Source organism: Embiotoca jacksoni, unplaced genomic scaffold (assembly GCF_022577435.1).
Source record: "Embiotoca jacksoni isolate LCO1_2020_lvr unplaced genomic scaffold, fEmbJac1.0.p SCAF_2, whole genome shotgun sequence".
NCBI classification, from domain to species: Eukaryota; Metazoa; Chordata; class Actinopteri; family Embiotocidae; genus Embiotoca; species Embiotoca jacksoni.
Genome location: NW_027185340.1, coordinates 21,661,747 through 21,676,239, shown reverse-complemented (window position 1 = coordinate 21,676,239; position 14,493 = coordinate 21,661,747). Strand labels below are relative to the sequence as shown.

Sequence of the window (14,493 nt, the reverse complement as noted above, 5' to 3'; positions counted from 1 at the left end):
TGTGCCGCCTTGAGTGAGTATTGCAGACCCCTCTACACTGCATTAAGCTTTGATCATTATTTTGATGCAGATGTGCACAGCTGAAAATTTGCATATTATATTTTACAGTTGGTGATTCAGTTTGCTTTTCTTGCGTGTAGACAGCTGACACGCTTGTAGCGAGGACGGGTCCTCACGGATCTGAGCGGATTACAACGTTGAGGTCACGTGGAGTCACAGGAACACAGAAACCAGGAAGTGACCTTCAGACGGCAGAGAGTATCCAAAACATCTGTACGTCAGTCGATACAGTTCATGCCCCTTCACCCGTTTCCCATTATTTTTACATCTACTCACCATTGTCATGAGAATATAGTGGCATGTACATTGTTCTGGTTAAGACTGTGTGTGTGTGTGTGTGTGTGTGTGTGTGTGTGTGTGTGTGTGTGTGTGTGTGTGTGTGTGTGTGTGTGTGTGCGCGTGTGCGTGCGTGTGTGTTGTAAAGTGTGTGAGACAGACTGACCTCTGTGAGCTTGCCACAGACTGTGCATTTGGTTTTGAGGCCTGATTTGGGCGGGTTTTGCTTGTTCTCGTATGCACCTAAGCAGCCGGTGCTGCAGAACTCCTGGAAAGACTCGCTGGAGTCCACCTGGGCCACGATGGTTCCCTTCATGTTGGTGATGTCCCTGAAAAACACAAAAACATCATAGAGCACAGATGAATAAATGCATCCACAGAAAATGTGCATCAGTCTGTTAAAAATAACAACAAGCTGTCCTTGTAGGAAAATATTGTGTTTATGACTTGTAGAGTCACAAGCTAACAGTGAAATAAATGAAAAACTGGAAATTCACTTTTAAAAGAACACTTATTTTCCCTTGATTGAATTTTGAATGTACTCCAAACACCTGCAGTATAAAGCTAAATTCAACCCATAAAACGTGTCCCTCAGAGTGAGACTCACTTTTTGCACATGGTGCAGCTCTTCTTGGGGGCGGGTTTGTGTGAGAAGGCAGAGAGACAGGTGGTGGAGCAGAACAGGTGTGTGGAGCCTTTCCGTTGGTAGGCCGTCTGGCCTTTCTTCAGAGGCTTTTTACAGTTAGCACAGGTCACCTGGAATAAGCAAACACAGCAATGATGTAACGGCAGGGAAGTGTCACAGTGGCAGTCACTAATCTAGGACCTGACTCTAACAGCTGCCAGTAGGACGATCATTCTGTACAACCCCTGCAGATACAGGTTAGTCAGGTAAAAACTTTTTGAGCCTTGGCTGCAAACTTTTCTTCAAAAGGTGGCTCCCACTCAACAACAAAAACACAGCCAATGAATCCAAAAAGATGCATTGGAAGAAAAAAAGGGTAAAGAAAAATCACAATCCCTAATTTTGTAAACGGCTCTTGTATTTCCTCCCAATACAGTTAAACAGCCCAACAAAACAGCAGGACTGTTTAATAATTGGCTTACACAAGAAATACACAGAAAATAAATGGAGGTAATAAATGCAGGAAATTATGAGTTGAATCTCATTTGCGGGGCAAAATAAATGTAGTCTTTCATGTTAGAAATGAACTGATCAACCGTGTGGTGGCTGTAGAGTCGCTGTGTACACAGTGTACAGATGCTACAGTATTAACTGCAGTCATAGCATTTTATTACTCTCACATAGGTTGTAACAGCAGCTCTTTTGAATCTGCTCAATCTGTGTTTGGGGACTATTTTACATGTTTTTATTGAAAATATAAAACAGATAAAAAAAAAAAGGCTGACATGAAAATCAGAACCTTTAGCTCTGGATTGAAGTTGTTAAACTCTCCAGTTTGCCTGCCATGTGAATGTGTTCCTGTGGACCTACAGCTGATGTAACTACAACAGGAGCTCGATGAGCAGAGTGGATCACCTTGACTGTCCGGGGCTGCGGCTGGGAGCCTGAGGAGGAAGTGGATGAGGAAGACTGGCCTGGAGGTTTGGGCAGCGAGGTGGCCGGCGACAGAGAGTCCACCCCGGTCTGTTTTTGGTTGCGGGGGACTGAAGCAGACTGAGAGATCCACGAATCTTAAAGGGGAGAAAAGAAACAAAATATGTGAGCAGTATGTGCACAACGCTGTATACACAGCGTTGTGCACCAATATCAGAACCATCGTGGTTGTTGTAAAAGTCTTCTCAGAAGACTGGAATGCGCTCTTGAAAGTACGTCTGCATACTTTGTGCCATACTATAATACAAAAGTGAGTCGTTAAATAATCGAACCATGTCTTTCTTAAATTTCAGAGGCCTTAACATTCTCTGCATTCCTTTCACGACATGTTTTAGATGATTTATTTGGCATATTTTCACCTTTATTAGACTGATGATGGTAGAGGAGCCAACAAGAAACCAAAGATAAAAACAGAGGTATGACGAGCATTAAATGTTGAACCAGGAACAGTGTGGGCATATAAAAGAGTATCCTGACAATAAGAGAGAATACATTTTATCAGCTTCTTCATGATCCCAGTAAAACTGACAACCAGGAAGTACGATCACACCTGCTGTGAACACCACCAGTTCATCTGGGCTGAAGCAACACAGTCTCACATTTCTGCATCTTCAGTCAGATCGAGGTTTTGTGGTGGCAAGAAGTGTCTGCTCTGAACGCTGGATTAAACTGCATTAAAACAAAGATACCAGAAAGAAAAATGATCAACCAGAACAGAAGGTAGATTTAGATGAGTAACAGCACCATCTAGAGTCTAGTGTGGAGCTGGACAGAAACACATTAGTCTCAGGTCCAGTACCAGTGTCACACCTTCTCAACTCACAGGCTTCTCATGCTAATACAGCAGATTTTACTCATGGGGGTTACCCATAATTCATAGTGTTGTGACCTTAAAAACAACATGACAGGGGGAGGAGTTGCTTGGTTCTTTGACTTAATGAAGATGTGATTTGACAAGCTACTGTCCTTCTCTTCATTAAGCTCAGCATCACAAAGCATTCAAAGGAGCTGTGTTGACTGTGGTGCGTTAACCCAACCAGGAAATACATTTGGAAGATCTTTGATGGTTTATAAAGACTCTAAAACACTAAATTGTTTTATAATCTTATTAAGAAGTATCTTGCAACTCTAGAAAATCACCACAGCGGAAATCATTTCATTCTCTGTCACGGTGATGAACAAGTAAATCCACCGTGAATGTGTGTTTGCATTTGATTAACCGACTGTGTGCTCTTCTGGATGACGTTATATCGTGTCGTGGCAGAAGTTGAGCCAGGTTCAACCTTTCTGCAGGATATCTGTGGTTTTTTTCACACAGTGTAATATCTATGTGAACATCTTCACTGGGTTTCTGTCCGTCCCTTTCCCTAATTAGCAAAGCTTGTTACTTGCTTCCATGATGTTTATGCATGTTAACACAGCGAGTTGTTTACTTGGATACGAGTAGTTATGAGGATTGTGCCAGCTTTGATCATCGTGAAAGTGGAACACACACAGCATACACGCACATGTGATAAATACTGGTATCCTGGCTACTGATTACTGCGTGCTATTCATGCAGGCATCTGGGATGTTTACAACCATAAATAGGCAATTATGAAATCGTTATTCTGACATTCACGTAACAGTTAAATCAATCAAATAAACTGTAGACGTTGACCTGACTCTTCCCGCTGTACCGGCTTCCTGCAACATGTCTACCACAGACTTAAATCATTTTCTCCCATCTAACTGTCTGACTATATTAACTTCTTTCATAACTGGGGCTTGGCATTGTTTAAAAATGTCAGATGTTGGTACTGATACCTTGACCACCAATTATTTTCTGTGGCAACAATTTAGAGTTTTTTCCTAAATGCCTCACATTCAAACTAATGCTGGATGTTACAATTTACAGATGTACCCTAAACACCTCAAACTGGAGAAAACTTTGTTTGAAAAGAGTGAAATAAGGCGTCCTAATGTACGCTTTACTTCTGTTAGTTGAAACCGAGGGACTTTATCTACCTGGGCTGGCCGCTAAAGTGGAGGATAAATATCCTAACCGCTCTATTGGTTTACTGACACCGGTGAGATTTACTCCTGCGTAAACGTAGAAAAAGTTTTGCGCTTTAAAATGAAAATGTATTTTTGTGGGTGAAGCCTTGCTATGTAACGTTTGTACAAAATGACAAGGCATATTTCAATACCAGATAGTATCCCGAGTAATTTTAATTAGTAGTTTCTACATCACTTTAAAAGTCAGACACTTCCACTGCTGCCATTGTTTCTGTTATGTCACCTGACTGAAACTCTGCAGGTTGCAAGCAGCATTCAGAAACTTGAAGAAGATGCACACATGCAACAGAAAAACATAATAACCAGGATACACCCCTAAGAGAACTCTCTTAAGGATGTTTGCCAAATTCAATTGATAAACGGCGTCTGTGTTCGGTATTCTGAGGCCGAGGATCAACTCGTGAACATAACATCTCGTACTGAACTGCACCTGATCGACTGAAGCCATCTCAGACTGTATCCAGGTTAATGTGCCATCCCCCACTAATTCTCCTTCCCTCTCAGTTAGTATGAGAAGCCCTCAATTCCAAATGAGGTGGTAAATTAAGAACAGAGCTCAGCAGCAGTTTCATACGACCAAGAGTTGAAACAGGACACCGCCTGGTTCACATGAAAGCACCGAGGAGGGAAAGGGCGATTTAAGTTGAACGTCTTCTGGATAATAAGTTCAATACCTGCTCTATTGTGTGTCCCCGTGTCTCCATTCTGTACCAGCTGGTCCATGGGGCCTGAGCCCCGCCCCGGGTTGAAGGAGGCGGTCGGTCGACCAGATGGGGTGTCGGGACTCAGGCTGAACGTACTGCTGATCTGCAGCCCGTTTTCCTCTGCCTGGCCTTCACCTGCCTAGACACACAAGTTATTCAGGTTAGCGTATCTCCTTTGTGACGAAACATTAGAAAGCAAGATGATAATGAACCAAAGACACGTGGGTGTCCCATGCTCTGAACTCTACAAAACCTGCATAGAATCCAAACTCATCTAACTCAAGTAGCTGCCAACACATCTTGGATTAAATAAACATTGGCATCAGCTCTCGGCACCGTCAAGATATCATTATCCACTTTGCCAAGAACGAACAGGCAAAGCCAAAGAGAACACCTGCTTTCACTGATGTTTACCAGATGTTTACCAAATACATCAGAACAACAGGCTCTTTCCGAAATTAGGTACAATTAGGAAATTGGGTACAAAAAGACTAAGAAATAACTTAGAAATACTGAATGTATATCTCATGACAAGTTAAAAAAAGAATAAAATATTTTGGTGATTCTCACCACTGTGACAGCTGCTGCTTCCTGTAGAGATGTCACCGAGGTTATCATCAGGTTTATGTCCGCCTCGTCGTCCACGTCGTGTGGCGGAGTATTCACCACAGAAACGGCAGCGCTTCCTTTCTGGCTGCTGGAGCCCAGCGTGGTGACACTGGCGATCCTGATCTCCGAGTCCGGCTCAGTGCTGCTGAGAACACCTGGTGAGTGCGACGGGGAGGAGCCTCCAGGGGGCAGTGGTGAGGAGGAGGAAGTGTCCTTCTGCTCAGAGTCCTCCTCGTCGTCTATTACAATGGGCTCTGCTGCTGTGGTTGGAGGCTTTGGTGGTGGTGGTGGTGCCACCGCTGGAGAAGCTTTGGAAGACGCAAGAGGACTGGGGGTCCTGGAAGGCATCTCTGCCGTGGACATGTCTACAGTTGCCACGGCAGCAGCCGGCTCTAGGCAGTCTGTGCTAGGTGTGTCTTGGGAGAGGGTCGTGGCAGAAGGCTGGGGAGCCTCCTCCCCTACGAGAACCACATCATCATCATTGTCCTCTGTGCCACCTTCCTTTGTGGCTCCATCTTCTGTTACCATAGAAACTGCCTCCCCAGACTCCTCGGAGGGGGGCGTGGCCTGTGGTTGGGGGGAGGGAGTGGCATCCATTGGCTCCACCCGCTCCCCTGCCTCTTCGGCCACGACAGGGTTTGGTTCCGACTCCCTGTCCATCGCTAAGGCAACCACCTGGCAGCACAAACAAGAGGCCGTTAGCACACAATTAGGTGAAGCCAGCACCACTAATTGGTTTCATGATGTCTGACAGCTGTACAGGTAGCTCAGGTGTCCCCGGAGCCCAGCTTCCCCCCGCAGCCTCCTCAAAGCTGCTGTTACAGCTACCACCTTTTCTGAGCTTATGTCATCACCGGTTCATGTTTGGTAATCATATTTAACCAAAAATATTACCCCTAGACCAGGGGTGTCAAACTCATTTTAGTTAAGGGGCCACATACGACCCACTTTGATCTCAAGTGGGCCAGACCAGTAAAATCATAGCATAATAACGCATACATAACGACAATATTTCTCTTTGTTTAAATCATTGGTGAAGGTTTTTGGATGATAAACCCTATTTTAAGGTCTTTCTACAATAAACTAGAAACATAAAGACCAAAAACTCAGACATCAGCCCATTTACGCTGTTTTTGAAGCAATTACTGGATCGATTAAAAAAAAAATAACAAAACGTTTGTACTCATAAACCTCCATTTTCTCATAGAAATGCAATTTATGTCTTTCTGTAATTTTCACACTTAGCAAAGTCATCCGGCAGGCCGAGCTGGACCCCCTGGCGGGCCGGATCCGGCCCGCGGGCCGTATGTTTGACACCCCTGCCCTAGACTATACAGTCACGCAGATAGTTTGGGTTTAAGATGACGGGGAAACTCAATGACTTCCAAAAAACAACAACATCGCTCATTTCTTTTTCTTTCTGAATTTTGGGTGAACTGACCCTTTAAAACCACCCAGGCTCGTCCCCGATACGAGCCTTTCATTTCAAAGACGCAGCTGTAACCTCTGATTTCTCTGGATGTTCTGCTTAAGGTCAGAGTCAAAATGGATGCCTTGTTGGTGAAGCTACGGCAGAGATGCAGCTACTTCTGCTGCGTTACCTCATTTAGGTCATTGATGTCCGTTCAAACTTGCAACGAGCAAGATGATGCTACCGTGAGAGGGGAAAAGGGAGAGTGCTGCAAAGGCAAGGAGAAGATCCTTCAGTATTACAGCTTCAACAGACAGAAAATCATTTGATAATCAGTAATTTGTTGAGTCATCCTTTCAGGTGGTTCGTCCTCATATCTTCTTTTCGTCTTTTAAGATGGTAAGCTGAATATTTGGGGGTTTAAATTCAACATTTTTCTCTGCCAGGGTGAGAGTCACACCTTTCCAGAAAAAGCAGGTCAGGAGGTTCATTTCATGCCTCTTTATTTTCACCTGTTATAAACACTGAGGCTCACGGCATCTATTATTGAGTTAACAGGAACAAATAACAGCAGCAGAGACATAAAGCCTGGTGACGTCACTTCTTCTCAGCTCTAATTGGTGGAACATAAGCTGAACTACCTGGTGCATGTTTACGCATCTTTATGGAAACTTTTCTACAAATAAATCCGTTTGTCCAAACAGTGTGCTGCCAGTCTGTCTTCTAATTTGAATATTGTCTCAAAATAATCTATTACAGCTTCAGGAGAGTGTTTGTATTGATGGGCTGAAGGACGGTGGGGGGCTTTGTGCTCCACAGTTGAGCCTTCCTGATTGCATTTACCACAAGAAAGAGGGCAGCTAACGCTCAACAGATGCACAAGTAGAGGTGACGTCTCCGTGACTGAACGCAGACTCTCGAGAACTGCTACGTGCCTGCCCAGCAACGGGGGCAGCACTGCCCCTCCTCTTCCTCCTCCTCCTCCTCACGCCTCTTCATCCTCCTCCTCACACCTCTTCCTCTCATCATCCTCTTCCTTGCGTCCTGTTCTCAGCGCCTCCTCACCCAACTCTGCTCCTCCCTTCACCTGCTGCCTTTCCCATGTCTCCCACCCTCCCTGCTCCCTGCGTATCGCTCTGCACAGCTACTCTCTTGTTGCCCTTGGCAACCGGCGAAGCTACACCTTGGTTGCCGCGGTGACGGTAAGGCCCACCACCACGGGGACTTGTTCTCCGTGCTCTACATCTGGGTGCCGTTGAGTTGGCCAATACAATATTTAAATCAACCTGCGTGATGCAGAATGAATAAACGGCCATCCAGTGATGAAGTGCTCGGTGTAAAAACGAACGGACTGAAACAGAATTTCTTATCTATCTTTAAAAATCCAAAAAGAGAAACGGGAAAAAAAGAAAGAAGCTGCAGTCTGATGAGGTGCCACATTCAGGATCAAATACAATTCGGATCACTTTTGGGGACGTCTGCACCCTCTATATTGATCTGTTTCTGTCAAACTCTCCTTTTCATGTTACACAGCAGTGAGGGTGGCTGTACGCCACGTATCACATCACTGCTGACAGCTGCAGCACAGACACACACACACACACACACACACACACACAACAAGGCAGCAGATCCAAGCTCACGCACACTTCTGTGCCGACAGTGATCTTTGTAGCTGTTATTCACCCCCACATCCACCCGGAGCAGGAAGAGCCTGAAAGCACCTGAGCACAGCCTTTAGAGCTGTAACGGAGCACAGGCTGCACCACAGAGGAGGCCAGGTCACCGCCTTGACATCGCTGCGGTGGCCATTTTGGTCCCAGCATGGGGAGGTGAATCCAATAAAGAAAATCCTAGCACTTCAACAGCACCTTGGAGGAGTATCTGTCTCCCATCTCTCACTCTCTCCACGTCATCCTCATGAACAAGGTGGCTTTGCTCCATTTTCAGTGAGACATTCTGAGTTTATTCAAATGGGTGCCGTGTTGGTTAGAAAGTCCTTCTTCTACTCAGACTTTCCAGACCGAGTCCAAACAGTGTCAGAGGTGCTGTGGTCACAGCTGGGTACTGAACTTCAATACTTTAATGTCATCGGAAGAGCTGCTTCGACACGATCTGGTATCGAGAAACGTCACCTGGTACAAATCTTTTTACTACGTTTAAGCAGGAACAAATCTAATCAGCATAGTGAGTCACAGTGTTTCATATACATGGGCTCTATGGCTCTACTGGAGTGGCCCGGATACATAAATAAAATGACTCAACTTAAATTAATCTTACTTTAGAACACCTTATTTCAATATTTTAAAATTGTGTGCATTGCAGTATTTAGAGGCTTCACTGTACACAGTTGGCTAGCTACCATCTGCTGGTATCTACATGCGAGGCATTTAGGGAACAGTGGTGAACTGCATCTACTAATAACTTAACTTGCATGAGAGGTGTTTAGGGAACATCTTTAAAGTGTAGCACTGTGATAGTTGGCATGCAGGGCATTTACGGGACGTCTGTAAATTGAAGCATCTACCGGTACCCTGCGTGTGAGGCGTTCAGGGGACATTGGTAAATTCTAGCTTCTACAGATAGCCTGCATGCGAGAGGTTTAGGGGACTTCTGTAAATTGTCGCTACAGATTACACTGGGATACACTCTCGCCCTCTGACACCAGTCAAGGCATCGGTGACACTGACAAGAAGACCTTTGATGGGATATTTCCTCAGAAATGCAACAAACTACACTCTCAAAGGCAATTGTTGAGTTTAATCAGCACCTCTGACCGTCTCGACAAAAATCAAACATTAAATCAGCAGTGTGTCAGTTTCTTGTTTTTGTCCAACCAGCAGTCCAAATCCTAAAAATATTGAGTTTACCAGAGCAAAAGCATCAAATCCTGACATTTGTGAAGCTGGAAACAGGCATAGATTTATTGCTGTAAAAATGGCTGAAATGATTATCAAAATATTTGCAGATCGATTTAGCTTCAGCTGACTAATTGCTGCAGTTCTACTCTCAACTATTTCATGGTTTAGATGAAATTAAGAGCAAAAGAAGCTAAAATACCACGTTTGAAATATGTCGATATAACATGTTTTGCATATTTCCCCTTTTTCTGTGAAGTTACAAATATTTTTTGTGATAACTGCATGTTTGTTTAGAAATATAGGAGTTTACCTGAAATACAAGTACTATATTTATTTTAATAAAAATGCTGCACATGTTGTTAAACCTGACCACAGCTGTATATAGTATGTGTGCTGGTTATAAAGATCTGCTGCACTGTAAAACACCGAGGCTGAATGAGGAAGAGCTGCTCACTGTGTCATGTGACAGGAAGCACAAGACAAAACAGAATGACATTCAAGATCAATACGTTGTTCTCGACTGTTCAGAAACAGGATGGGATCCTAAAGCCAGTGACTGCACTGTGTCATCTAGCTTGTATTGTAGAGGGTATAACCTGAGCTGATGTCTACAGACCACGTGTGTTAAGGTCATAATAACATGCGTGTTGAACTGTGGTGGTCAAACGAGGGAGATGACCCAGAGGCCCCTTTCTCCATGTGCAACACCTCCCCAAAACCAAGCTGAGCTGCAGAAAAAGCTCCCCGGCTCTCTGGCCTGATATTCCACCAACACAGAAATCTATGTGCAAAGCAACTGAGGAGTGCACTGAGGGGAAAAATAGCCTGGTCTAGACTCAGTTCAGACTGCAATGCAGAGCTATGAGACAGCCTGCATTCACGTGGATGCGAGGAAGACGAGGACCCAGCATTAATGAGCTCTGACATGCAACCTTGCTCCCAACGTCAACACCAGGTGGCCGGAGAGGTGGGCTGGCGCTGTGCTGAGCCTGCCTCCGCGCAACGACAACACACAAATCAGCGGCTGCGCCACACCAAGCCCGGCCACATCACCACATCACATAGGTGCTCGTCCACCTTTCCAACACCGGCAGTCTGAAGCCAGGTTGACGGTTTTTTTTTTTTTTCTCCAAGCAGGTCACAAAGTGGAGACGCGCAGCTGTTTGCGCCAGTAGCGCAGATAAACACACCACTAATAACATATTCAAATTAAACGACTGAGATTTATTATATAAGTCTTATGTCACTGAGAAGTGATGCGTAATGCGCAGCCACCAGAGCATCCCCCAAACCAGCTGATGGGCTAAAAAAAAACGGTCCACCCCGGTTACCTGGCAGCTGAATGCACAACTAAAGCCTGCTCCACAGCTCTCCTGTTTAATATGAGAAAATAAGCACCGGAGGACAGCTTGTACCAAGCTGCCAGGGGCCGCTGGAGCCCCCCCTGGCTGTGCCCTTGATTAGCACCACCGTTTGGAAGGACCACCACGGCACCAAATCCGGTCCAGCCACCAGGTTACCGCGGAGACCACCGCTCGACCTGATCCCCTTCCTTTTTTTTTTTTTCTCCCCCAGCTGTAATATTTACCAAACTTGGCCATGAAGAGCAGCTCCAAAAACTTTGATCAAAGGCAATAAACAGAAGCAGCACTACCTGAGCAGCGCAACTCTCCCATAAATATCCCGGCTGAAGGAGAGGCTGGGTTTGTCTTCCAAGTTAGGGGTCCAGGAGAAACGTGGTTCAGGGTGTTCCGTTCCGTTCCCACCCCTGCCCTTCCTGGCGCAAACAGCCATTGGATTAGCGGCGGATCGAGGGGAGGAGAGCAGACACAGACTGCGCCATTGTTGAAACACCACTAAAAAAAAATGATCACAACTTATTCGCATCAAATAGATTTAAATGTTGCACAAAACGCGCAGTGTGCCACTCAAACAACACCAGCCTTTGGGCTGCGTGTTTTCACACCACACATCCCTCCTGCTCGTCCGGGCTATTTATTCTAGACGCACACGTGCCAGTGGCACCACAGCAGCCCCGCAATCCGAATAAAAAGCCCGATTTGTATGATACCTGTGACGCTGGGCTTTTAATTGGAAAGTTACCCCGCACGCAGTCCACCCTGGCGCAATCAGTGGCAAATATAGCCGGCCGCCGCTAGGGGCGCCCTTCCCTTACGTATCACATGAACTGTCTTCATTTCTGTCATGCGGTGGTAAACAACGACTCGTAGGAAGCCGAGCGTCGTCTTTACGGGGGTCTCCAGAGAGTTACCGTGACCTAAAGCCGGGTAGAAACCCGCTCTTATCACATCCACATTAACATGTACCCCCCCCCCCTCTTACCCCCCTCCCCCTCACACACCTCCCTCCTCCCCCAGCGGAAAACAGCACTGCCTGGCGTCCGCCATTAGGGAGCCAACTGAACAATACTGGAGACCAGAGGCGGCGGCAGCAGCGCGCAGAGCAGGACAGAAAATCTCTTCAAATTAACTGTTTATTCAGTCCTAAACATGTCTCCTCGCCCCGGCGCGCCTCCTCCGAGACTCCCCGGACAGCCGCCCGGCGCCCCGCACAAGTTCCCCAAACTTTGACCAATTGGGCGTAAAAGTGGGCTCTAAAAAGCCCTCTGTGAAATTCTCTTACCGGAGTAGAGCTGGAAACGGTGTAGCGCCACTTTTGTGCCTTGACATTAATCCCGGGGAGCGCGTGCGCACAACGCAGAACTTTCCACTTTCCGTCCGAAGATCGTCTCTTGAGCAGATGACTCCCTCCTCACGGGTCGTTCTTCTGACGTGCTCACTACGGGAGAACATGTCAGCAACACTGAGAGGACATCGGTTCATGTTTTGTGTCAAACTGCATTACGTGGACAGAACCAAGTCATCTCTGTTTGCGTAATTATTAGTGAGAAGTGTCGTCGTGTGATTTTTAAGAGACCCTTTGTGCACAGCAGCCGTTTTTTTTTTTTTTTTTAATATATGGTGGAATTAAAAATGCAGCAGGGGAGTTTGTTGTTTAGGTTTAGAAACTAGTTTGTAAGATAAATTTGATGAGTCATGAGATGAGCAGACACACATGCTGTGTTCCAGATGACATATGTCCCGTAGGACACTAACAAACAGTGCTCTCCGATGTTTGGACTCTTACTTTGTGTAGTGCAAGAATTTTGACTGAGTGGTGTTGTTTCAATCTGCACACTGCTGCTCTGCACTGACAGGAAATGACCTCAGCATGTGAACACATCACCCGCCAACATATCTGCAGCTTTAATTCTTTTACCCAGAAATTAACGAGTTATGTGGCCTCAATTTAACACACTAAAAAAAAAACCACATATTTTTCAGTCCAGCAGCAGTAGTGAAAAAGAAACGATTTTGTTCAGTGTTCGGGAACAGCTGCAGCTTCCTCAGACCATTGGGGGGTGGTGCGGTGCGTTTTGAGTGCATCATCCTGTACTTGTAGTTTGGTGCATGTTTCTGTACTTGACAGTGTGAACGCACTGATGCACTCAGAATAGCGAGTGTTAGTACACAAGTACACCATCTGGGACACAACAACAGTTTTGGGTAAAAATGAGCTCCCCTCTCTGAAGGTACGTTTAAATTGAACTTGTGGGACATTAAAAAAAAGATTTGTTTGAGAGTTGTTGTTTTTTTTTTTAAACCCAAAAGGTTTTAGCTCGTTAGACATATTTTGTAGGCTACTTTGTCCTTTATAGATATCTTCACGATAAGAATAGGAAATTACTTTGACAAAACAGCTATAAAAAACACAACCACAAGAGCCACAAACACTGAACATTACAAGTCTGAAAAGTATGCACAAAAAAGCTAAAATAAATTAACTAAAGATCCTAAATTGCATTGATAAAGCCATAAAAAAAAGACTCTGGTTTGTCCACCACAGTCTGGTCGAATGTGCACAGTTAGAGGCCTGCAGATGTAAAAGAGATCTCAACTTTCTTCAAAAATACAGCCAGCTCCGACCCTTTTGTAGAGCGCCTCCATGTGGCTGGTCTGGTAGAGTTTGATGTCTAGTTGTAATCCAAGCTATCTGTAATTGGAAACAACTCCCACCTCAGGACCCAGCACAGCAACTGGAGCATGTTTGGACCTCTTCAGTCCACCACCATCTCCTTCAGTCCACCACCACCACCACCTCCTTCAGTCCACCACCATCTCCTTCAGTCCACCACTACCTCCTTCAGTCCACCACCACCACCACCTCCTTCAGTCCACCACCACCTCCCAGTCCACCACCATCTCCTTCAGTCTACCACCATCTCCTTCAGTCCACCACCACCTCCTTCAGTCTACCACCATCTCCTTCAGTCCACCACCACCTCCTTCAGTCCACCACCATCTCCTTCAGTCTACCACCATCTCCTTCAGTCCACCACCACCTCCTTCAGTCCACCACCATCTCCTTCAGTCTACCACCATCTCCTTCAGTCCACCACCACCTCCTTCAGTCCACCACCATCTCCTTCAGTCCACCACCATCTCTCAGTCCACCACCACCTCCTTCAGTCCACCACCACCTCCTTCAGTCCACCACCATCTCCTTCAGTCCACCACCATCTCTCAGTCCACCACCATCTCCTTCAGTCTACCACCATCTCCTTCAGTCCACCACCATCTCCTTCAGTCTACCACCACCTCCTTCAGTCCACCACCATCTCCTTCAGTCCACCACCATCTCCTTCAGTCCACCACCATCTCCTTCAGTCCACCACCATCTCTCAGTCCACCACCATCTCCTTCAGTCTACCACCATCTCCTTCAGTCCACCACCATCTCCTTCAGTCTACCACCACCTCCTTCAGTCCACCACCATCTCCTTCAGTCTACCACCATCTCCTTCAGTCCACCACCACCTTCTTCAGTCCACCACCAT

At 45.9% G+C, this 14,493-nt stretch overlaps 1 protein-coding gene across 3 annotated transcripts in view; it reads right to left on the bottom strand.

Moving 5' to 3' along the window:
* The window catches only part of zmym2 (zinc finger, MYM-type 2), a 33,195-nt gene extending 20,914 nt beyond the window's left edge, over positions 1–12,281 (bottom strand). For 2 of the 3 annotated variants that reach the window (XM_069155042.1, XM_069155044.1), the window contains exons 1-6: positions 11,252–11,451; positions 5,287–6,000; positions 4,687–4,855; positions 1,877–2,031; positions 944–1,092; positions 503–665 (exon numbers count right to left, since the gene is read on the bottom strand). In XM_069155042.1, coding sequence (XP_069011143.1) covers positions 503–665; positions 944–1,092; positions 1,877–2,031; positions 4,687–4,855; positions 5,287–5,985 — 1,335 coding nt within the window. In that variant the 5' untranslated portion in view covers positions 5,986–6,000; positions 11,252–11,451. Of the gene's footprint in view, positions 1–502; positions 666–943; positions 1,093–1,876; positions 2,032–4,686; positions 4,856–5,286; positions 6,001–11,251; positions 11,452–12,240 lie in introns of those variants that run through there. The other variant, XM_069155043.1, reaches the window with a different exon arrangement.
* Positions 12,282–14,493: the final 2,212 nt, after the last annotated feature.